Below are 25,782 nucleotides of genomic sequence, written 5' to 3' on the forward strand. Positions count from 1 at the left end.
ATGGCCCAATCACTGAGGAGCATTGCTGAGGGTGTCAACATCATGGTGCAGAAATTGGGGAGCTGCCAGGGCTGGTAGGGCCAGATGATGCAGGAGCATCCCAGGCTCAATCCAGCTGCCACTCGTTTCTGAGGTGAACCCCAGGGCCCTATGGGCACCAATCGGGAGAAGGGGGCACTGGGCGACAGTAGCCACTAGTTCCCCTGAGTTCCACCCCTCTGACGAAGCCGCGTATCGCCGTCAGCACCCAGAACAGTGAGGCACGGTTGTGCATGTGCCGTTGTCAAGTGCACTGGGGCCCTCAGGCCCAGGAGCCCCCAGAGGACACCCGCCAGGGGAATTGAAGGCCACGGGACGAAGTAAGCAGCTGGCTGCCTCCATCTCTGATGTAGCAGAAGAGCAAGGAAGGCCAAGTACGTCGAGGATCACTGAGAGGCCACTGGGAGGGTGGGGGGGGGGGGGGGGGGGGGGGGGGGGGGGGGCGGGGGTAGGGGGTAAGGAAGAGAGTGTGTATGCTGGGAGGAGGGAGTGTTGGGGAGTGGAAGGGAGGGTGGGGATAGTGGTGTGGCACCATTGGGAGAGTGGGGCAGTGGTGTACACTTGTACAAGTAACATTAAAATACGCTCACCACAACCAGTATGATGCCTCCGGCTCTTTGTTCCACGATGCGGCTGACTACCAATCCCATGCCCCACCCACCACAGACATTGTGTCCTGCCCCCCCCCCCCCCACCCCCCACCTGGCACACCCTGCCCATGCACACCCGGTACCTGGGTGTTCGGAGGGTGGTTTCTGCATCCATAGTGCTGCCTCCTGCAGTGTTCAAGCACCATGCCCATGCATCAAGGTGTGCTTGGGTTGCTAGGCAATGGGCCCACATGCTACATGCCACGCCCACCCACAAGATCCACTTGGGATGTGCAAGGTGCTCACTTAACCACGACTGCAGATTTCCTATTAGCGATAGCCTTCAGCCACACGGCCAGAGGCCTGCGCGGTCAGTGGGAGTTATGGGTGGTTGGTGGGGGCAGACAAGCAGGGACTAGGGTTTTCCCCCAGAACAAGAACTCACGATCCGGGGGGTTGGCATGCAGGACACATGCATGGTTGCCCCCTGCAGCAGAGACTCCTCCCCAGCCCCATTTCCCCCCCCCCCCCGCCCAGCCTCGATACCCCCACCCCCCCATGGCGACTTACCCCCAACTGTGGGTGCATCCCCCCCCCCCCCCCCCATCGGTTTCCCCCACCCCAGTGGGGGGCAGTGTTGTACACTTGTACAAGTAACATTAAAATACCCTCTCCACAACCAGTATGATGCCTCCGGCTCTTTGTTCCACGATGCGGCTGACTACCAATCCCATGCCCCACCCACCACAGACATTGTGTCCTGCCTCCCCCCCCCCCCCCCCCCCCCCCACCCCCCACCTGGCACACCCTGCCACGCACACCCGGTGCCAGAGTGGGGGGAAGGGAGGCCAGCTCACCGGGCTGCACACCCTGCACCCCAGGCCTGAAAAGCACGTCGCCAAACTCCGAACAGCAAGCCCTGTGGCCTCAGGTTCATTGCCTGTGAGCAAAGTTGGCGACTCACCTCCTCGGCTCCCCCGCCAGGTTCACGTTTTTCAAAAGGAGTACTAATTGGCGCCAGAGTGACCACTTGCTGGGGAGGCCGGAGGCTGTTGGATATGGGATGGCTCCCGTTAAACGTATGGAAATAGGGCTTAAGTGGTGATTATTGGTTTCTCCCCACACTACAGCAAGGTCCCGATTTCGCCCACAGGAGTGGGCCATTTGCATCGCAAACGGTTTTGCTCCTGGGTCGGTTGTTGTTTTTGGAATCTCTCGTTATTCACTTGCCTTGGGCTGCACTCGCTCGACCAAAACGAAGCGACTGAATCGCGCCCAATATTTTCTCTTTAACAAAGAACTCTTGTCTTTGTGTTCAACTGGACATTAAGTTTCTCTCAGAAACTCACTGTTCCTCTTTTTTGTTGCTTAAATTGATATTTTTAAGGCATATCACATCATTTCTGATATTAATGGGGAAGTGGTTACAAAATGTACCGTGCCATCTGACAATCATTTTCAGACAAAATTAGTTGAAGACAGATCTAATGGGGGTAACAGGTGAAGACAGAAATGGCATGAAGTATGTTTCCAGGAGATCATTCTCAGAAGCAGAAGAAGGAACTTTGGCCGTGATTCAGCGATTGTGTTGCGCAGGGTGAATCCTGGGAGAGTCGAAATCGGCGAGGTCCAGATCTGCAGATTTAATTGAGCCATTAGGCTCATTTAAATATCTGGATGCCGGATTAATCCAGCTCCCTGGAGTCAACGGCCGCATCTGCAAGAACTCGTCAGGGTGCCTTTAGTACTGGTCTACACAATCGTGGAACAGGCGAAAAGGCATCTCGGGCGGGCCGCGCAGGACATTAGAGACCCCTGGGTGGTAAGGGCAGAAGGGTGTGTACCCTGGCACTCCCCCGGCACTTGGGCACCTTGGCACTGCCAGCCTGGCAGGGTACCCAGGTACTGGATACTACCAGGGTGCTGGGGCACTGCCAGGCTACCAGGCTGGCATTGCCAGGTTCCCGAGGTGCCAGGTTGGCACTGCCAGGGGTCGGGCTTGGTGGGGCCTTGCCAGTTGGCGGGGGAGGGGGGGGAGTTTATATTTTTGCAAATGTAGGTTTGATTATTGAATGTAAGAAGTCACAGGAAGTGTATTTTGTATTATACTTAGTCAGCTTCCTCTCTCTGGTATGTGTAAAGCAGGGGACGGAAGGAAAATCAATGGAGCAGGAAGAAAAGTCAACTTCCTCTAGCACATTCTCTTTTTTAAATGTGCAGTTGAAGAATTATGTAGCATGTGAAATTACCAAGAAACTTTGATGTGTTTCTGAAGTCGCTGCATGCATCCTGCATATCTGTCAATTTTCAAAATTACACAGGCATTTATTTTGCGTATCATTTTCTGTATTAGCTCTGTATCAGATTTCTTACAAGACATATTTTCCATGCTTTTATTATATCCTAATTTGTACGTTATCGATGCTGGGGAGTAGAACATTTAGTGCTATTGCTGATATCTACAGTATATCCACCTCTTCTTCTACTCTGTACACTTTGCTCCAGACGTTCAAAAGTATTAAGGGGAGAAAGGGGGCTACAAAGTGTCTGTTGGAAGTGATACGTGGCCACCCAACAGTTGTAAATAAAATCCAAGATACGCCTGCACACCTCTGGCATCGGGCGCCATCTTGGTGGAAGGGTTTATGCACCTGTCCACAATGGCCACCATACAGAGCGTGCAGATTAGGGCATTCATCAGTGGGAAACATTGATTTGACCCCAGTGTTGCCCTTTTCAAATGCCGAGCCCTAACCTACACTGCGTTTTAACCTCATACAGCTGAGCACATTAAAAGCTGTGAAGAACTCTCATCGGTGCTACATAAAGGCATCATGCACTGCTTAAAATTATTTCTTCTGACTTCCGGTTGCGGCGATGCGGAGCTAAGCCGCACGTTTCGGCAGCTCCCGTGACAACGGACTTTCGGGCTCTCCAGAGGAGCCCCAACGGAACTTTTTTGAATTGATCCCGTGTGGAAAGGTGCAGTAAGGTCCCCCCTTATGAGATATGGCCGAGATCAGCGGTGGAGCAGCGAAAAAAGAAGCTTTGGAGCAGCGGCAAAATAGAGGGGGAAAAAGCAAGATGGCGGAGGGCGGAGAGCGAGCAGCATGGGGGCCGGACCAGCAGGAGTTCCTTAAGCGCTGTGTGGAGGAGCTGAAAAAGGAGATGCTGGCGCCAATGCTGTTGGCGATGGAGGGGCTGAAGGAGACCCAGAAGGCCCAGGCGGTGGAGCTTCGTGAGGTGAATGATAAAATGAATGACAACGAGGACGAGATCCTGGGCCTGGCGGTAAAAATGGAGGCGCACGAGGCGGTGCACAGGAGGTGGGCCGAGAGAATTGAGGTCCTGGAGAACAGGTCGAGGAGGAAGAACCTCCGGATTCTGGGTCTTCCCGAAGGAGTGGAGGGAGCTGATGCCGGGGCGTATGTGAGTACGATGCTCCATGTGCTGATGGGAGCGGAGGCCTCCCCGACCCCCCTGGAGCTGGAAGGGGCTCACCGGGTCCTGGCGAGGAGACCCAAGGCTGATGAGCCGCCAAGGGCGATATTGGCAAGGTTCCATCGCTTCGCGGACAAAGAAAGTGTGCTGAGATGAGCCAAGAAGGTACGGAGCAGTAGATGGGAGAACGCGGTGATCCGAGTTTACCAGAATTGGAGCACTGAGGTAGCAAGGAGGAGAGCTGGCTTCAATCGGGCCAAGGCGGTGCTGCATAAAAAATGAGTCAGGTTCGGCATGCTGCAGCCTGCGCGACTGTGGGTCACTTATCAGGACCGACACCATTATTTTGAAACGCCAGAAGAGGCTTGGACCTTTATTCAGACGGAAAAACTGGACTCGAACTGAGGGGATGTGGTTGTGGGGGGAGATGTTGGTTGTATATGGGGTTGTAAATATGGGTAAAGAATAATTCATGGGTGGGATGATGGAGGGGGATGTGGGTAGAGTTTGTGGTGGTATGTATTAGGGGTAATATGGTACACCACGTGTCAACAGGCTATTGGTGGAGGGATGCCAGGTCCTGATAGGATCTGCCACCTACTGGACTCCACCCAGAAATGCCGGTAAAAGAACCCAGCTTTTCCCTCCATTTCCCTCAGCAGCTGCATTCTGTAACCACGCTGCTGGGGATAAAGTTCTGCTTAATAAAGCCTTCAATTGACATTACCTCAACCTGCCTCGCGTCATATTGACGGTGCTACAGAGTTCAGGTTCAAATTCCTAAAATTTCCCTTTTTTTCTTTTCTGTAGATGAGATGATGATGATGGGGAATGTGGCGTCGGTGCTGGAGGGAGGTGAGACTCGGGATGAGGGAGCTGGGATAATGACAATTTATTAAGCAGAATTTAAATTGAAGAAAACGACGTGGGAACATGGAGCTCCGAATCACCCCGGAGTGCCTGCGCATCGCACCCCAAGCAGCTAACTCGGCCTATATTTTCAAGCACTGGCTGGCATGCTTTGAGGGCTACCTCCGAACGGCACCCGGCACACCGACAGACGAACAAAAGATGCAGGTCCTCTATTCCAGGGTGAGTCCTGACGTCTACTCCCTTATCGAGGACGAGGACGGTTTCACCGGTGCCATCGCCGCGCTGAAGGATATCTACATCCGGCCCGCCAACCAGATTTTTGCTCGCTACCAGCTCGCTACACGACGGCAATTTGCGGGGGAATCGCTGGACGAGTTTTATAACGCCCTGCAGATCCTGGGTCGAAACTGCAACTGACCGGCGGTAACAGCGAATGAACAAACAGAGCTACTGGTCCGCGATGCGTATGTGGCAGGTTTGGCCTCTTCCCCGATCCGCCAGAGGGAGTTCCGAAATTACCGGCTGTATGTCCTCCCCCATCTCTGTACGCCCACACTCCTAGGGTTGGACTCACAATGCAACGTCCAGAGTTTAACATTTAAATTTGGCGGCCCTATACCCCCACTGACTGTCTGCGGCCTCGCAACCCTCAAGGTTGAACCGCCTTCCTTGTTTGCGAACCTCACCCCGGATTGCAAACCCGTCGCCACAAGGAGCAGGCGGTACAGCGCCCAGGACTGAGCATTTATCCGGTCCGAAGTCCAGAGGCTGCTGAAGGAAGGCATCATCCAGGCTAGCAACAGTCCCTGGAGAGCCCAGGTGGTAGTCGTTAAGACCGGGGAGAAACAGAGGATGGTCATCGACTATAGTCAGACCATCAACAGGTACACTCAGCTAGATGCGTACCCTCTCCCCCCGCATATCCGACATGGTCAACCGGATTGCACAGTACAAGGTCTTTTCCACCATGGACCTGAAGTCCGCCTACCACCAGCTCCCCATCCGTCCCGGTGACCGCAACTATACTGCCTTCGAAGCAGACGGGCGGTTATACCACTTTTTAAGGGTTCCATTCGGCGTCACGAACGGAGTCTCGGTCTTCCAACGAGAGATGGACCGAATGGTTGACCAGCACGGTTTACGGGCCACGTTCCCGTATCTCGACAACGTCACCATCTGCGGCCACGACCAGCAGGACCACGACGCCAACCTCCAAAAATTCCTCCAGACCGCTCACGCCCTGAACCTCACTTACAACAAAGAAAAATGCGTGTTCCGCACCGATCGTCTAGCCATCCTGGGCTACGTAGCGCGTAATGGAGTGATAGGTCCCGACCCTGAACGCATGCGCCCCCTCATGGAGTTCCCTCTCCCCCACTGTGCCAAAGCCCTGAAACGTTGCCTGGTCTTCTTTTCTTATTACGCCCAGTGGGTTCCACAATATGCCGACAAGGCCCGTGCGCTAATCCAGTCCACTACTTTTCCCCTGTCGACAGAGGCATGCCAGGCCTTTAGCCGAATCAAAGCGGATATCGCAAAGGCCACGATGCGTGCCATCGACGAGTCCCTCCCCTTCCAGGTCGAGAGCGACGCATCGGATGTAGCTCTGGCGGCCACCCTCAACCAAGCAGGCAGACCCGTGGCCTTCTTCTCCCGAACCCTCCACGCTTCAGAAATCCGCCACTCCTCAGTGGAAAAGGAGGCACAAGCAATAGTGGAAGCTGTGCGACACTGAAGGCATTACCTGACCGGTAGGAGATTCACTCTCCTCACTGACCAATGGTCGGTTGCCTTCATGTTCGATAATGCACAGCGGGGCAAGATCAAGAACGACAAGATCTTGCGGTGGAGGATCGAACTCTCTACCTTCAATTATGAGATCTTGTACCGTCCCGGAAAGCTGAACGAGCCATCCGATGCCCTATCTCGCGGCACATGTGCCAATGTACAAGTGGACCGTCTACAAGCCCTCCACGAGGACCTCTGCCACCCGGGGGTCACTCGTTTCTACCACTTCCTTAAGGCCCGCAACCTCCCTTACTCCGTCGAGGACGTCCGAACAGTCACCAGGAACTGCCAAATCTGCGCAGAATGCAAACCGCACTTTTTCAGGCCAGATAGCGCGCACCTGGTTAAGGCCTCTCGACCCTTTGAACGCCTCAGTTTGGATTTCAAAGGCCCCCTCCCCTCCACCGATCGCAACGCGTACTTCCTGAACGTCGTTGACGAATACTCCCGTTTCCCTTTCGCCATCCCCTGCCCCGACATGACAGCGTCCACGGTCATTAAAGCCCTCGGTACCATTTTTACACTGTTCGGTTTCCCCGACTATATCCATAGTGACAGGGAGTCCTCCTTTATGAATGACGAACTGCGTCAATTCCTGCTCAGCAAGGGCATAGCCTCAAGCAGGATGACCAGTTACAACCCCCGGGGGAACGGGCAGGTAGAAAGGGAGAATGGAACGGTCTGGAAGGCCGTCCTGCTGGCCCTCCGGTCTAGGAGTCTCCCAATTTCCCGCTGGCAGGAAGTCCTCCCGGATGCCCTTCACTCTATCCGGTCCCTGCTGCGCACCACCATGAATCAAACGCCTCACGAGCGCCTCCTCCTCTTTCCTAGGAAGTCCTCCTCTGGAACGCCACTTCCGACCTGGCTAGCAGCTCCGGGACCCATTCTGCTCCGGAAACATGTGCGGGCGCACAAGTCAGATCCGTTGGTGGAACGGGTGCATCTCCTTCACGCCAACCCGCAATACGCCTATGTGGAGTACCCCGATGGCCGACAGGACACGGTCTCACTACGGGACCTGGCGCCCGCCGGAGCTACCCGCACCCCCCCAACGCCAATCACCACCTCCTCACTCCCGCCGGTTCATCCCGCAGCCACCCCCTTCCCGGGGGTTCGGTTCGCCTCCCAGACCCGCCCAGGAGTAAGGACACGGGACAGCGCTACGCTCCCAGAGTCGACGGGACTCGAGCCAGCGCCATCACCACCACGCCCGAGACGATCGGAAAGGACGTCCAGGGCGCCCATCCGGCTCATCGAATCACTTTAACTCTCAACGTTTTCAGTTATTGTGTCTTGTTATAGTTATGGCATCATGCCGACCCTGTTTGGCCCGTTGGCCCAGTTTTCAGTTATTGTGTCTTGTTATAGTTATGGTATCATGCCGACCCTGTTTGGCCCGTTGGCCCAGTTGAAGCGATAATTTTGTGTTTTGTTCAAAGTTACGGCACAGTACCGACTCTGTAAACCCCTAACACCATGCGAACCACCATCCCATCGGGTTCTTTTTCAACAAGGGGTGAATGTGGTAGTATGTATTAGGGGTAATATGGTGCACCACGTGTTGACAGGCTATTGGTGGAGGGATGCCAGGTCCTGATAGGATCTGCCACCTACTGGACTCCACCCAGAAATGCCGGTATAAGAACCCAGCTTTTCCCTCCATTTCCTTCAGCAGCTGCATTCTGTAACCACACTGCTGGGGATAAAGTTCTGCTTAATAAAGCCTTCAATTGACATTACCTCAACCTGCCTCGCGTCATATTGACGGTGCTACAGAGTTCAGGTTCAAATTCCTAAAATTTCCCTTTTTTTCTTTTCTGTAGATGAGATGATGATGATGGGGAATGTGGGCGTCGGTGCTGGAGGGAGGTGAGACTCGGGGATGAGGGAGCTGGGATAATGGCTGCAACAGGAGCTGCGCCACAGGGGGCGGGCTGGTTCAGGAAAGCGCGGGCTTTTTCCCGCGTCAAAAGGGGGGGGTGGAGGAAGGCAAGTAGGAGGAGAGACTCCACATGGGGAGATCAACGGGAAGGCGGGGGAAGCCGGGGTCAGCAGAAGTCAGCTGACTCTCGGAAGTAATATGGGGGGAGCAAAAGAGCTAGATGTGGATCTAGCGGAGGCGGGGGGGGGGAGGGAAGGGGGGAGAGGGGGTGATTCTAGGGTTGCTGCTGCACTGTCCGAGGGGGAACTGAAAATGGAAGAGTTGGTCGAGGCCTGGGGGACTAGAGGGTGCAGGAGGCGCGAGCACGGGACTGGCCTAAGATAGGAGATGGCTAGTCGGTGGGGCGGGGGGGGGGGGGGGGGGGGGGTAACCCGGAGGGGGGGTGACCCCCCAATCCGGCTGATCACGTGGAATGTGAGAGGCCTAAATGGGCCGGTTAAGAGGGCCCGAGTGTTCGCGCACCTAAAGGGACTGAAGGCAGACGTGGCCATGCTTCAGGAGACACATCTGAAGGTGGCAGATCAGGTCAGGTTAAGAAAGGGATGGGTAGGACAGGTGTTCCATTCGGGGCTGGATGCGAAGAATAGAGGGGTGGCAATACTGGTGGGAAAGCGGGTGTCGTTTGAGGCCAAGATCATAGTAGCGGATAAGGGAGGCCGATACGTGATGGTGAGTGGTAGGTTGCAGGGGATGGAGGTGGTACTGGTGAATGTATATGCCCCGAACTGGGACGATGCTGGATTCATGAAACGGATGTTGGGGCGTATTCCAGACCTGGAGGTAGGGAGCTTGATAATGGGTGGGGATTTTAACACAGTGCTGGACCCAGCATTAGATCGCTCCAGATCTAGGACGGGGAAGAGGCCGGCTGCGGCCAAGGTGCTTAGGGGGTTTATGGACCAGATCAGGGGAGTAGATCCATGGAGATTTGCCAGGCCTTTGGCCAGAGAATTTTATTTTTTCTCCCACGTACATAAGGCCTACTCCCGGAAAGATTTTTTTGTTCTGGGCAGGGCATTGATCCCGAAAGTGGAGGGAACGGAGTATTCGGCCATAGCCATTTCAGACCATGCCCCACATTGGGTGGAGTTAGAGCTGGGGGAGGAGAGGGACCAACGCCCGCTGTGGAGGTTGGAAGTGGGACTGCTGGCAGATGAGGAAGTGTGTGGGAGGGTGCGAGTGTGTATTGAAAGGTATCTGGAGGCCAACGACAACAGGGAGGTGCAGGTGGGAGTAGTATGGGAGGCGCTGAAGGCGGTGGTTAGGGGAGAGTTAATCTCCATCAGGGCTCATAGGGTGAAGAGGGACGGCAGGGAAAGGGAGAGGTTAGTGGGGGAGATTTTAAGGGTGGACAGGAGCTATACAGAGGCTCCTGATGGGGGACTACTCAGGGAGAGACGAAGTCTCCAGACGGAGTGCGACCTGTTGACCACAGGGAAGGCAGAGGCACAGTGGAGGAAGGCACAGGGGGCGATATATGAATATGGGGAGAAGGCGAGTCGGATGCTGGCACATCAGCTCCGTAAGAGGATGGCAGCGAGGGAAATAGGCGGAGTCAAAGATGGCGGGGGAGCTACAGTGTGGAGTGCAGGGAAAGTGAATGAGGCTTTTAAGGCCTTTTACGAGGAACTGTATAGGTCCCAGCCCCCAGGGGGAAAAGAGGGGATGCGGCGATTCTTGGACCAATTGAGGTTCCCAAGGGTGGAGGAGCAGGAGGTGGCTAGTTTGGGGGCGCCAATTGGGGTGGAGGAGCTGGTTAAAGGACTGGGGAGCATGCAGGCAGGGAAGGCCCCGGGACCGGATGGGTTCCCGGTGGGGTTTTATAGGAAGTATGTAGACCTGTTAGCCCCGTTGCTGGTAAGGACATTCAATGAAGCAAGGGAGGGGGGGACCCTGTCCCCGACAATGTCGGAGGCGACGATCTCTTTGATCTTGAAGCGGGATAAGGACCCACTGCAATGTGGGTCGTATAGACCGATCTCGCTCCTTAATGTAGATGCTAAGTTGCTGGCAAAAATGTTGGCCACGAGGATTGAGGACTGTGTCCCGGGAGTGATTCACGAGGACCAGACGGGATTCTTAAAGGGTAGGCAGCTAAATACTAATGTGCGAAGGCTCCTAAATGTGATAATGATGCCATCGGTGGAGGGAGAGACGGAGATAGTGGCAGCCATGGACGCGGAGAAGGCCTTTGACCGAGTAGAGTGGGAGTATCTCTGGGAAGTGTTGAGGAGGTTTGGGTTCGGGGGAGGGTTTATTAGTTGGGTCAAGCTCCTGTATAGAGCCCCGGTGGCGAGTGTGGTCACGAACCGGCGTAGGTTGGAGTATTTCCGGCTGTATCGAGGGACGAGGCAGGGGTGCCCCCTGTCCCCTCTGCTGTTTGCATTAGCAAGTGAACCTTTGGCCATGGCGTTTAGGGAGTCGGGGAAATGAAAGGGGGTGGTTCGAGGGGGAGAGGAACATCGAGTGTCGCTGTACGCAGACGACCTGTTGCTGTATGTGACGGACCCAGTGGAGGGGATGGTGGAGGTAATGCAGATCCTACGGGAGTTTGGAGATTTTGCGGGCTATAAGCTCAATGTGGGAATGAGTGAGCTCTTTGTGATCCATCCGGGGGACCAGGGAAGAGGAATAGATGACCTACCGTTGAGGAGGGCGGAAAGGAGTTTCCGATACTTTGGGATTCAGGTAGCTAGGAGCTGGGGGGCACTGCACAAACTTAATTTGACGCGGTTGGTGGGACAGATGGAGGAGGATTTTAAAAGGTGGGACATGTTGCCAATCTCGTTGGCGGGTAGGGTACAGTCGGTTAAAATGGTGGTCCTCCCGAGATTTCTTTTTGTATTCCAATGCCTCCCAATTGTGATTACTAAGGCCTTCTTTAAGAGGATAAGCAGGAGCATTATGGGATTTGTGTGGGCGAGCAAGACCCCGCGGGTAAGGAGGGGGTTCCTGGAGCGTAGCAGAGATAGAGGAGGGTTGGCGTTGCCGAATTTGGCTGGTTACTATTGGGCAGCCAACGTGGCAATGATCCGTAAGTGGGTGATGGAGGGAGAGGGGGCGGCGTGGAAGAGGTTGGAGATGGCGTCCTGCAAAGGAACGAGCCTGGGGGCGCTGGTGACGGCACCGCTGCCGCTCTCGCCGACAAGGTACACCACGAGCCCGGTGGTGGTGGCAACGCTGAAGATCTGGGGCAGTAGATTCGGCACAGGGGTGCGAAGAGAGCCTCGATGTGGTCCCCAATCAGAGACAACCATCGGTTTGTCCCAGGAAGGATGGGCGGGGAGTTTCAGAGCTGACATCGGGCAGGGATTAGAAGAATGGGGGACCTGTTCATTGACGGGACGTTTGCGAGCTTAGGGGCGCTGGAGGAGAAGTTTGGGCTACCCCCGGGAAACGCTTTCAGGTACATGCAAGTGAGGGCGTCTGTGAGGCGGCAGGTGAGGAAATTTCCGCTACTCCCGGCACAGGGGATTCAAGATAGGGTGATCTCGGGCGTATGGGTCGGAGAGGGCAAGGTGTCGGCAACATACCAGGAGATGAAAGAAGAGGGGGAGGCTTTGGTAGAGGAGCTGAAGGGTAAATGAGAGGAGGAGTTGGGGGAGGAGATTGAGGAGGGGCTATGAGCTGATGCCCTAAGTAGGGATAATTCCTCTTCCTCGTGTGCCAGGATAAGGCTGATACAATTTAAGGTGGTTCATAGAGCGCATATGAGTAGGTTCTTTGGGGTGGTGGACAGATGTGGGAGGTGCTCAGGAAGGCCGGCGAACCATGTCCATATGTTTTGGTCATGCCCGGCACTGGAGGGCTTCTGGAGGGGAGTGGCGGGAACAATATCTAAGGTGGTGAAAGTCCGGGTCAAGCCAAGCTGGGGGCTAGCACAATTTGGAGTAGTGGACGAGCCGGGAGTGCAGGAGGCGAAAGAGGCCGGTACTCTGGCCTTTGCATCCCTAGTGGCCCGGCGAAGGATCTTGCTAATGTGGAAGGAGGCGAAGCCCCCCAGCGTGGAGGCCTGGATAAATGATATGGCTGGGTTTATCAAGTTGGAAAGGATAAAGTTTGCCTTGAGAGGGTCTGCGCAGGGGTTCTACAGGGGGTGGCAACCGTTCCTAGATCATCTTGTGGAGCGTCAGATGAAGGTCGGACAGCAGCAACAGCAACCCGGGGGGGGGGGGGGGGGACATCGTTCGTGGGGGGGGGGGGGGGTTCTCTGGGGGGCATTTGAGCAAGAAAACACATGAATGATACGGAAACTGACATGTACGGGAAGAATCCAATGTACAAAGTTCTGTATCGTATTGACTTGCCATGTTCATGTCTTGCCACGCGAGTTCTCTTTCTTTTCTTTGTTACGGGGGGGGGGGGGTGTTTGTTTGTAAGGTGGAAAATATTGTTGAAAAATTCTTAATAAAAACATTTTTTTAAAAAAAAAATGATTTCTTCTGGCTGCTGGTGCAATAGCACATTTTAGTTTGGTACTTTCCTACATTTGCGTAAAGCTTCAATAGTCTACAGCCTGGTACTGAAGTGTGCCTTGTTCACTTATAAACTTGGATTAAGTTGCTTCCAAGCAAGGGTGGTCTGGTAGGCCTTTCACTGGTAATTGAGTAACTGAGAATGAACAAAGGCCATGTAGAGCAGGACAAACTGCCAGAAGATGGAGAAGGAGGAGGAAGAGTACAGCTCTCAGCAAGAATCTTTAGGGAGAAAACTTCTTATCAACTTTAACAAAGACCAATTCTTGATACATTAAGGAGGTTGTGACTGAAATCTGCTAACTGCTGGTGCTGTAAAGCTGGACAAAGATAGCATTGCTTGTGGCTGGCAAAGTGATTGCAGATCATGGGCTGGATTCTCCACTGGTGGAATCCTCTGTTTCGCCGGCAGCTCACTCACGACCGCGGATTTCCAGGGTGCCCACAATGGGAAACTCCATTGGACAGCAGCTGGGATGCTGCTTGCAGGGGCATGCCGCACCTTGGCAGTGCCAAGGTGCCAGGCTGGCAGTGCCAAAGTGCCCAGGTTCCAGTTTGCCTGTGTCAGGGATTGGGCCCGGAGGTGCCCTGCCCTAATGAGGTGGGGTGAGGGAGGCTGAGGACCCTCTCACAGATAAGTTGTGATACTAGGGGGGTCTGGAGGCTGCAGTGGGGATGCCGAGGGGATTCAAAAGTTTGGGGCAGCATTTAAAAATGGCGCCCCGATCTCTTCCCGTAGTGACGAGCTGAGCTCCGTGCAGGAAATTAGGTAAGTGAGGTAAATGCGACCTCAGCGGGGAGTTCCTCACCGAGGCGTTTGATAGCACTACAGGCACCAAGAAACACCCTGTTAAACGTATCTAAAACAGGATCTGTTTTTGTCTTGTTACATCACGCCTTCTGTCTCCTTCCAGTGTGCTGCTGAAGATAGAAGCAACAGCTTGCAGTTTGCACTACACTGCCTAAGGAAAGTAAAAGGTTTTCTACACACAGACAGTGACCCAGGGTCAGGATCAAACCTGGGTCCTCAGCACCATAGGCAGCAGTGTTAACCACTGCGCCACCGTACCGCACATGTTATAGATTTGTGATTGTGCTAATACGTTTGAAGGATTACTTGTCCATAATTTCACTTTGGAAAAACAGGGCACTTTGCACCCAGATTTTTCAATTTCACCCAAAGTGACAAGTATATCCCTAAAATGATTTTGTCTGAAGCTTCAGGTGTCAGTTGTATCCAGCTTGGTATTTTGGTCTAATACCCTATGTACTCCTTGTAATCATTCTTTGTCCAATAGCTGCTGTATAATTACATACGATCCAGCTTGCTGACTGAAACTTACCACATATTTGGACCCCTCATCTTCTACAGTTCTCGTTTCTGGTATTTCAAAGAGCAGTCGGATTGGCTTCACCTTCTTATTCACAGCGTTCCAGTACTGCAATAGTTGCTTTGTGGTTAGTGTAGCTTCCGGGGCTGCTGTTCTGGAAGGGGCTGAGGAAGGGAAATAACATAAAAAGTGCATTTGCTTTTGTCTTATTGGAACATGAGTAAAACATTCAACTTTTTGTGACTGTCTTAAAATCAACCTAGTAACTCCATCAATATAATACTTCAATCCTTCGTTGTGCTGGATTTTAATAGAATACTTATGGCAGTTATAGTGTTTGTGTGCCTGTGACCTATCGCTCCGTAAGATAATAGAAATTATACTACAATAGAAATTATACTATAAAGGGAAACCCTTTGGCCTATTGTACCAGCAGCTAAACTAGATCTTGAGCTGAAGCTATTCAATCTTTTCCCATGTACTGCGATTCACTTATATTCCTTTAAAAAGGTTTATCCACTTCCCTTTCAAATCATGTTCTCGGGCGTCATTCTCCGACCCCCCGCCGGGTCGGAGAATCGCTGAGGGCTGCCGTGAATCCCACCCCTGCCGGTTGCCGAAGTCTCCGGCACCGGAGATTCGGCGGGGGCGGGAATCGCGCCGCGCCGGTTGGCGAGCCCCCCCGCTCGATTCTCCGGCCCGGATGGGCCGAAGTCCCGCCGATAAATTGCCTGTACCGTCGGCGTAAATTAAAGCACCTATTTACCGGCGGGACAAGGCAGTGCGGGCGGGCTCCGGGGTCCTGGGGGGGGCGCGGAGCGATCTGGCCCCAGGGTGTGCCCCCACGGTGGCCTGGCCCGCGATCGGGGCCCACCGATCCGCGGGCGGGCCTGTGCCGTGGGGGCACTCTTTCCCTTCCGCCTCCGCCACGGTCTCCACCATGGCGGAGGCGGAAGAGACTCCCTCCACTGCGCATGCGCGGGAATCTGTCAGCGGCCGCTGCCGCTCCCGCGCATGCGCCGCCCCAACATGCCATTTCCGCGCCAACTGGCGGGGCAACAAAGGCCTTTTCCGCCAGCTGGCGGGGCAGAAATTCCTCCGGCGTCGGCCTAGCCCCTCAATGTTGGGGCTCGGCCCCCAAAGATGCCATTCCGCACCTTTGGGGCGGCGCGATGCCTGTCTGATTGGCGCTGTTTTGGGCGCCAGTCGGTGGACATCGCGCCGGTTCGGGAGAATTTCGCCCATGAACTCTGCCCGAATAGATATTTACAATAAAAACTGCTGTTCTTGTAACACCGTGCTAAAACTTAAACATTGATGTCATTCTTTTACTGAAATCCTGAAGTCCACGCCATGCATTACTAATTTGCTACAGTTAGACGAATATTTCACTATTCCCCTTTTATAAATCTCCCAACTTATAAAATGTATATTACTTCTCTCCCTTAACTTTTTCTGTCCTTAAAAAAATGTTTCTGAACCTTTCTTCGTCTCATTTCTGGAATGAGTCTAGTGAATCTTCCATGATGATATAATTCCTAAAATGAGTTGCCCAAAACTGCACGCAATATTACATCTGTGGCGTAACCAATTTACTTTTAAATCAACATAATTTCCTTTTATGTTCAATGCCCCTTTGTATAAAACTCAGATTCTTGTTTATTTTTCTAAGTGCCCTTTTTTGCCTTCCATTCCACTTTTAAAGATCTTTTAAACCACAGTCCTGGATCATTCTTAACTCAGCAGATGGGAGTTTGTGCTCCGGTGAGTGGAGGATCTGTTCATTAAACTGAATAAATGGAACACCAGTGGCGTGTGAGCCCAGAAGCAGAGAAATCTGGCCAGTCTGTTGGTTTAATATGCTGTGCCAACATACTGCCCTGGCTGTTCCAAGGTTTAGGGAGAATAATTCACTCCTGTTTAATTCCTTGTGCTGTTTTACTTATAAAAACGAGCATAAAAGAAGCCAACAAGACTTGGACAGAAATCCTGAATGGGTTGGAAAACATTCAAATTGCACAACAATAACACAATTTAGCATTAAATGTAGGTGTGAAACCATCAGATACACCAGAAATTGCCAGATACACCACCTCACTTACCTTCTTTATTTTGCAATGTACTCCATCCTTGTGCATTGAGAACTGCACTCCCCGCACCAGTAACACTTTCTTCCTTAATAGGTTTCTTATTGCAAAATGCTGCTGAAAGTTCATTGTTCACTGATGAATTTTGGTGTTTGTTCTCTTCCATTGTTTTAACAACCTGTGCACAGTAAAAGCACAAAATTAGTATTTTGAAATGATAATCTTTATTATTGTCACAATAACACTGAAATAAAGTTACTGTGAAAATCCCCTAGTTGCCTCACTCCAGCGCCTGTTCGGGCACACTGAGGGAGAATTCAGAATGTCCAAATCACGTAACAGCACGTCTTTCGGGACTTGTGGGAGGAAACAGGAACACCCGGAGGAAACACACGCAGACACGGGAGAACGTGCAGACTCCGCACAGACAGTGACCCAAGCCGGGAATCGAACCTGGGACTCTGCCGCTGTGAAACAACGGCGCTAACCACTGTTTTACCATGCCGCCCCAATCTGCCTGTTACAGGAGAATCTTTGGATGGCTGATTGATTAGCGTTAACTAACTGTAAAAGGTTGTTGAGGTGTCGATGAGCAGTACTGTAAATGTAATATTTTGTACCCATGTATATCTGAAGCTCAGCTCCTAATTTGGAGGATTTGTTCTTTGCACTTATCTGAAAGAATGAACAAAAGAAAGGCACACATTTATATTCTCAGAACTTTCTCAAGGTGCTTAACATTTAAAGGATTCCTGGAACCGTACTGAGACAGGCAGTTATTTTGTGTTTTGAACTGGTCTAATTTGCCAAGGCGGGTCGATTGCACGGCTCACCAGATTGATGCTGCCAGCTTGCCATAATTCTGAAGACGATGCCCAAAAATACAAATTTGGAATGGACCCCAAGCCTCGCTGTCGTGGCATATCTCGGCTTTGCACCACATGGACCACAACCAGTTTTTGGTGCAACCGTCTTTCCTATTTCTTGAAATTGGAGTATCCTAAATTCATTAGCGCCCATGGGAAATCCCTTTGATTTCTCTCATGAATGCCTCCTAATGTCTGCGTAACTCTAATCCTAATATCATTTTTGTCATATAATAATTTTCAGTTCTTTAACCAGGCACTTTGTAGGTCAATCTGTTGCTGTCCCTCTGTGAGTGTTCTTTGTCCACCCTTTTCACCTTGTTCCATCCCTGTTTAAACATTGGTCATCAATAATGTCTCCCTCTGAGTCTTAGTATCGAAGCAACCAGGCAATAATTGGATAAAAGAAGGGGTGAATTTTAGCCAAACAAAAGCTCAAATTCTGAAAATTCATATGTGGATGCCATGTAGATCACTGGGTCAATCTTACACTTATAAAATTGAATGTAATTAAACAGAGCCAACATGGTTTTATGAAAGAGAAATCATGTTTGGCTAAAGTCTGGGAGCTCTTTGAAGAAGTAACAAACAATGTGGATAAAGGGGAACTTGTGGATGTAGTCTGCTTAGATTTCCAGAAAGTATTTGACAAAGTGCCACATCAAGAGTTACTATGCAAAATAAGGCTTCATGACATTGGGGACTAACATATTGGTATGGATAGAGGTTTGGTTAGCTAACGGGAAACAGAGAGTAGGCACAAGTGCTTCAATGGTTCCCAGAGTCTAACTGAAATTGTACCTTCAGCCTTACCTATGGACCATTTTGTGTTTGGGAACAAATTTCAAAATCATTAGTTTTCCTTTGGTTGAAAACAAGATTTAAAAGCTCATCCAGCCAGTCAAAAGATTGATAACAGTGATTCAACCAACTCCATCTACCATATGTAAAAATGCTTCAAAAGAGGAAGTGACTATGTCAAATGAAAATACTTGTCACCAATCCCTGACATCTGACAGTCTAAACTCATCTGTGGCATTATAGGCAAGTACAGCTAAGTCTTTAGATTTTACTCATAGACAAGTCATTTCCTGTGCTTACACATGGATGCACATTTGACATGCCTTTTATGTAAATATTGTTAAATAAAGCACTTTGGCAATCACCTTCTGAAACTTCTGTGATTGTCAAGCAAAAATCCCTAAAACCTGCTTCTATAACCATGTTGAAAATGCACAGAAGCTTTCTTGAACTTTTAGCTCCTCTCCTGAGCTTTAGGGGACATCGGATACTTTCATTAATCCAAATAAATCATCTTCAAGACTGGAGCTACCATCACTGGGCCATTTGGAACCTATGAGTCATTACAACCTAGCCCAAACAAACTTCTATTTTGCAGTTGACTTGCTCTGCTTGAACTTCATGGGACAGGGAGTTTCAACTGAGCAGTTGCTAGTATTTGACCTGAATGGTGGATGAGACAGAACATTAATATTTGTTTGTATACGTACTGAAAATGAAGGGAAAGGTTCAATAAACTGGTCCATGAATGCTCTCTGATATGCAGCTAAAGTGGCCCAGGAGGGTAAAACATTTGGATCCACCTGTCCTGGAACATTTAGAAAGAGACCAATGCTCTGCGAATGCTATGTGGGCTGATTGTATAATTGCATAGAATTTGACAGCACAGAAATGGGTCATATGTGGCCCAACATCTCATGCTGGTGCTAATATTCCACGTGAGCCTCCTTGTACCTTGCACCATCTCACCTCATCAATATGTCCTTCGATTCCTTTATCCTTCATTCACTCTTCTAGCTTCCCTTTAAATGCCTCAATCATTCCACGTGGTCGCAGGTTTCGCATTCTCACCAAAGAGCAACAAAGTTTCTCTTGAATTCCTTGTTGGATTTATGAGCGATGATGTCTCATGTCAGACCGCTAATTTTAGACTTTGTAGCCCAGTCGAACCCCTTTGTGATTTGAAATTTTAATCGGTCACTTCAGTTTTCTAGAGAAATGAGCCCAGCCTGTTCTGTCTTTCAGAATTTCAAACCATTGTAAGGGACATTCTAGCAGAGAATATTAACAGTAAGTTGACTTTCTTTAATTTATGGAAAGTATTCAGTTATTAGTAGTTTTACTACAAACAAGATTATTTATGTGGCAATACAATTTACAATTAGAGTCAAGGCCCCATCAAAAAGTAAACCTAGGACTTCCGGGTGCAGCTATGCAGAGCTAGGTCGCATATTCGGTAGCTCTCGCTTGGAACGGACTTTTGGGATCTTTTACAGGGCCCTCACGGCATTTGTTTGACATTTCCCGGTGTGGGAAGAAGACTGCAGCATTCCCCTGACAGTGTCCCCCAGGAATGTTATGTCTTTTGGCTACCAGACCCGGCAGAAACAGTAAAAGATTTGGCTTGAGCTGCAGGAATAGACCAAAGCCTCTTCCAGCATGCAGGCGGGGTAAGGGCAAGCTTAAAGCTGCAATCTGACTTGACTCTATCAAAGGTGAATTCTAGCAGCAGAGGGAACAACTGTGAAAAGATCTACCAAGGCCATTGAAGAAGCAGGGACGAGGCTTCCGGTGGCGGCCATGAAGGAGTAGGTCGCGCATTCGGCAGCTCCCGTCTGGAACCGACTCTCAGACCTTTTTCAGGAGTTTCCATAGACTTTTTGGGGCAGACTGGTGAAGTGAACACTGCCAAAAGGATTCCCTCTCGACTTCCGGTTGCGGCTATTCGGAGCTAAGCCGCACGATTCGGCAGCTCCCGCTACCACGGACTTTCGGGCTCATTAGAGGAGCCCCAACGGAACTTTTTTTTTTTTTTTTTTTTTGACACAACCCGTGGGGAAAGGAAGAGGTCCCCCTCCAACTTCTATGAAATGGACCAGAAGTGTAACGGCCAAAGGAGCGGCACTGGAGCAACGGGAGAAGCGAGGGAAAGAAAACAAAATGGCGGCGGCCAGGGACAAAGGGGAGCTGCAGGAGTTCATCAAGCGCTGCTTCGAGGAGCAGCGCGAGGAGATGCGCAAGGAGATGTTGGCGCCTATGCTTTCGGCAATTGAAGGACTCGGGATCACCCAGAAGGCCCACGAAGCTAAGATCCAGGAGGTACAGAAAAGAGTCAGTCAGAACGAGGACGAGCTCGTGGGCCTGGCGGTGAGAGTGGAGCAGAACGAGACGCTACACAAGAGGTGGGTGGGAAGACTCGAAGACCTGGAGAACAGGTTGAGGAGAAAGAATCTGCGAATCCTGGGTCTCCCTGAGGGAGTGGAGGGGGCTGATGCCGGGGCATATGCGAGCACGCTGTTCGAGGCGATGATGGACACGAAGGCCCCTTCGAGGCCGCTGGAGTTGGACGGGGCACATCGGGTGCTGGCGAATAAGCCCCAGGCAAATGAGCCGCCAAGGGCGATGGTGGTGAGGTTCCACTGGTTCACGGACAGAGAGTGGGTCCTGAGATGGGCCAAGAAGGAGCGGAGCAGTAAGTGGGACAATGCAGAGGTCCGAATATACCCGGACTGGAGCACGGAGGTTGCAAAGAGGAGAGCGGGTTTCAACCGGGCCAAAGCGGCATTGTACCGGAAAGAAGTGAAATTCGGAATGCTGCAGCCAGCGTGACTGTGGGTCACATACAAGGGCCAACACTATTACTTCAAAACGCCTGAAGAGGCGTGGATCTTTGTACAAGCCGAAAAGTTGGACTCTAACTGAGGGTTTGTGAGGGTGGGGGGGATGTTTTGGGGTTTGATGTGTGATGGTTGTTGTATATAGGGGGTCAATCACGCGCAGGAAATGTTACATGGGCTGGGGGAGAGAGACAAGGCCGCGACAGGAGCTGCGCCAGAGGGGGCGGAGCGGGCTTTGGAAAGCGCTGGGTGTTTTCCCGCACGCGGGAAGAAAGGCAGGAAGGGGAACGAAGGAATGCATGTGGATTGGGAGACTCCCACGCGGGGAGGTCAATGGGACGGCGGGATAAGCCGGGGTCAGCAGGCGTCAGCTGACTTACAGGAGTGACATGGGGAGAGCAAAAGAGCTAGACAGGGGTCTAGCGGGGGGAGGGGAGGGGGGAAGGGGGGGGGGGGGGAAGGGTTACTGCTGCACTGGCCGAAAGGGAATGGGACACAGAAGAGGTGGTCGGGACAGGGGTCCCCCCTCTGGGGGACTGGAGGGTGAGGGAGGCGTGGACACGGGACTGGCCCAGAAAAGGAGATGGCTAGTCGGCGGGGCGTGGGGGGGGGGGGGGGTGAGAGCCCCTCCAATCCGGCTGATAACATGGAACGTGAGGGGCCTGAATGGGCCGGTGAAGAGGGCTCGAGTGTTCGCGCACTTAAAGGGACTGAAGGCGGACGTGGCCATGCTCCAAGAGACACACCTGAAGGTGGCGGACCAGGTCAGGCTAAGAAAGGGATGGGTAGGACAGGTATTCCACTCGGGACTGGACGCGAAGAATGGAGGGGTGGCAATATTGGTGGGAAAGTGGGTGTCATTTGAGGCCAAGACTATTGTAGTGGACAATGGAGGGCGATATGTAATGGTGAGCGGTAGGCTGCAAGGGACGTGGGTGGTGTTCGTAAACGTATACGCCCCGAACTGGGATGATGCAGGATTCATGAAGCGCATGTTGGGGCGCATTCCGGACCTGGAGATAGGAGGCCTGATACTGGGAGGGGACTTCAATACAGTGTTGGATCCAGTACTGGACCGCTCCAAATCAAGGACTGGAAAGAGGCCGGCGGCGGCCAAGGTACTTAGGGGGTTTATGGATCAGATGGGGGGAGTGGACCCATGGCAGTTTGCAAGGCCGCAGGCCAGGGAATTTTCTTTCTTCTCCCATGTACACAAAGCCTACTCCCGGATAGATTTCTTTGTTCTGGGTAGGGCGCTCATCCCGAGGGTGGAGGGGACGGAGTATTCGGCTATATCCGTTTCGGACCATGCCCCACACTGGGTGGAACTGGAGCTGGGCGAGGAGAGGGACCAACGCCCGTTGTGGCGGCTGGATGTGGGACTGCTGGCGGATGAGGTGGTGTGTGGGAAGGTGAGGGGGTGTATCGAAAGGTACTTGGAGGCCAACGACAACGGGGAGGTGCGGGTGGGGGTGGTATGGGAGGCGTTGAAGACGGTGATCAGGGGAGAGCTCATTTCCATTAGGGCTCATAGGGAGAAGACAGAGGGTATGGAAAAAGAGAGGTTAGTGGGGGAGATTTTGAGAGTGGACAGGAGATACGCAGAGGCCCCGGAGGAAAGATTACTTGGGGAAAGACGACGGCTCCAGACGGAGTTTGACCTGTTGACCACAGGGAAGGCGGAGGCACAGTGGAGGAAAGCGACCTACGAGTATGGGGAAAAGGCTAGTCGGATGCTGGCACACCAGCTCCGTAAGAGGATGGCAGCGAGGGAAATAGGGGGAGTCAAAGATGGAAGGGGAGCCACGGTTCGGAGTGCGATGAAAATAAACGAGGTATTCAAGGCCTTTTATGAAGAGCTGTACAGATCCCAGCCCCCAGCGGGGGAAGAGGGGATGAGACGATTCCTAGATCAGCTGAGATTCCCGAGGGTGGAGGAGCAAGAGGTGGCTGGTTTGGGGGCACCAATTGGGTTGGAGGAGCTGAGCAAGGGTTTGGGGAGCATGCAGGCGGGGAAGGCCCCGGGACCAGACGGATACCCGGTGGAGTTCTACAGGAAGTATGCAGACCTGTTGGCCCCGCTACTGGTGAGGACTTTTAATGAGGCAAGAGAGGAGGGGACCCTGCCCCCGACAATGTCAGAAGCGACAGTTTCTTTGATCCTAAAGCGGGACAAGGACCCACTGCAATGTGGATCATACAGGCCGATCTCGCTCCTCAATGTGGATGCAAAGTTGCTGGCAAAAGTGCTGGCCACGAGGATCGAGGACTGTGTCCCGGGGGTAATCCACGAGGACCAGACGGGATTTGTAAAGGGCAGGCAACTAAACACCAATGTGCGGCGTGATAATGATGCCATCGGAGGAGGGAGACGCGGAGATAGTGGCAGCTATGGACGCGGAGAAGGCCTTTGACCGAGTAGAGTGGGAGTACCTCTGGGAGGTGCTGCATAGGTTTGGGTTCGGGGTAGGGTTTATCAATTGGGTTAAGCTCCTTTACAGAGCCCCGATGGCGAGTGTAGTGACGAACCGGCGGAGGTCAGAGTACTTTCGACTGTACCGAGGGACGAGGCAGGGGTGCTCCCTGTCCCCCCTGTTGTTCGCATTGGCGATCGAACCATTGCCCATGTCATTGAGGGAGTCTAATAAATGGAGGGGTGTGGTCCGAGGGGGAGAAGAGCATCGGGTGTCGCTATATGCGGATGACCTGTTGCTGTACGTGGCGGATCCAATGGAGGGGATGGTGGAGGTCATGCAGACTCTAAGGGAGTTTGGGGAGTTTTCGGGCTATAAGCTCAATGTAGGGAAGAGTGAGCTCTTTGTATTACAGGCGGGGGACCAAGAAAGAGGGATAGGGGACCTACCGCTGAGGAGGGCAGAGGGGAGCTTTCGGTATCTGGGGATCCAGATAGCCAGGAGTTGGGGGACCCTACATAAACTGAATCTGACGAGGTTGGTGGAGCAAATGGAGGAGGATTTCAAAAGATGGGACATGATACCGCTCTCGCTGGCGGGTAGAGTGCAGTCGGTCAAAATGGTGGTCCTTCTGAGGTTTCTGTTTGTGTTTCAGTGCCTTCCCATCGTGATCACTAAGGCCTTTTTTAAGAGAGTAGACAGGAGTATTATGGGGTTTGTGTGGGCGAATAAGACCCCGAGAGTAAGGAGAGGGTTCCTGGAACGCAGTAGGGACCGAGGAGGGTTGGTGCTGCCAAACCTGGGGTTCTACTACTCGGCATCAAATGTGGCGATGATCCGCAAGTGGGTTTTGGAGGGAGAGGGGGCGGCATGGAAGAGGATGGAGATGGCGTCCTGTAAAGGAACGAGCCTGGGGGCGTTGGTGACGGCACCGCTGCCGCTCTCGCCGACAAATTTACCACGAGCCCGGTGGTGGCGGCAACGCTAAGGATCTGGGGCCAGTGGAGACGGCACCGGGGTGCAATGGGAGCATCGGTGTGGTCCCCGATCAGGGGTAACCAGCGGTTTGTCCAGGGGAAGATGCTGGCATCCAGAGCTGGCATTGGGTGGGGATTAGAAGAATGGGGGACCTGTTCATCGACGGGACGTTTGCGAGCCTAGGGGCACTGGAGGAGAAGTTCGAGTTACCCGCAGGAAATGCCTTTAGATATATGCAGGTGAGGGCTTTTGTGAGGCGACAGGTGAGGGAATTCCCATTGCTCCTGGCACAAGAAGTTCAAGATATGGTGATCTCGGGTGTATGGGTCGGGGAGGGCAAGGTGTCGGAAATACACCAGGAGTTGAAAGAAGAGGGGGAAGTGCTGGTAGAAGAGTTGAAGGGTAAATGGGAGGAGGAGCTGGGGGTGGAGATCGAGGAAGGTCTGTGGGCTGATGCCCTAGGTAGGGTTAATTCCTCCTCCTCGTGTGCCAGGCTCAGTCTGATACAATTTAAGGTGGTCCACAGAGCGCACTTGACGGGGGCGAGGTTGAGTAGGTTCTTTGGGGTAGAGGACAGATGTGGAAGGTGCTCAGGGAGCCCGGCGAACCATGTCCATATGTTTTGGTCATGCCCGGCACTGGAGGGGTTCTGGAGAGGAGTGGCGGGAGCAATATCTCAGATGGTGAAAGTCCGGGTCAAGCCAAGCTGGGGGCTAGCACTATTTGGAGTAGTGGATGAACCGGGAGTGCAGGAGGCGAAAGAAGCCGGCATTCTGGCCTTTGCGTCCCTAGTAGCCCGGCGAAGGATCTTGCTAATGTGGAAGGAGGCGAAGCCCCCCAGCCTGGAGGCCTGGATAAATGATATGGCTGGCTTCATAAAGTTGGAGAGGATTAAGTTCGCCTCGAGAGGGTCTGCGCAGGGGTTCTACAGGCGGTGGCAACCGTTCCTAGACTATCTCGCGGAGCGTTAGAGGAAGGTCGGTCAGCAGCAGCAGCAACCCTGGGGGGGGGGGGGGGGGGGGGGGGGACGCCCTGGGAGGGGGGGGAAAGGGGGGACTGCCTGGGAGGGTGGATGAGCAAGAGATAACATGAAGGGTTGGGGAAACTGGCACGTACGGGTGACGGCCAGTGTACAAAGCTGTGTAAATATATCATTTTGCCATGTATATATCTTGCTCTGCGCAATTTCTCGTTTTTTTTGTTCCGGCGGGGGGGGGTTATTGTTTGTAAGGGAGAAAAATTGTGTTAAAAAACTTTAATAAATATATTTTTTAAAAACGTAAATCTAAAATCTTGCGAGTGACAAAAATTCCAAATGTC

At 52.5% G+C, this 25,782-nt stretch overlaps 1 protein-coding gene across 1 annotated transcript in view; it reads right to left on the reverse strand.

The window, feature by feature from the left end:
- snx20 (sorting nexin 20) overlaps nt 1-25,782 on the reverse strand; it is a 39,105-nt gene that overhangs the window by 12,938 nt on the left and 385 nt on the right. The window contains exons 2-3 of the mRNA XM_072518230.1: nt 16,582-16,744; nt 14,492-14,643 (exon numbers count right to left, since the gene is read on the reverse strand). Coding sequence (XP_072374331.1) covers nt 14,492-14,643; nt 16,582-16,732 — 303 coding nt within the window. The 5' untranslated portion in view covers nt 16,733-16,744. The remainder of the gene's footprint in view (nt 1-14,491; nt 14,644-16,581; nt 16,745-25,782) is intronic.

The sequence above is a fragment of the Scyliorhinus torazame genome, chromosome 10 (genome assembly GCF_047496885.1).
Source record: "Scyliorhinus torazame isolate Kashiwa2021f chromosome 10, sScyTor2.1, whole genome shotgun sequence".
Lineage (NCBI taxonomy): Eukaryota > Metazoa > Chordata > Chondrichthyes > Carcharhiniformes > Scyliorhinidae > Scyliorhinus > Scyliorhinus torazame.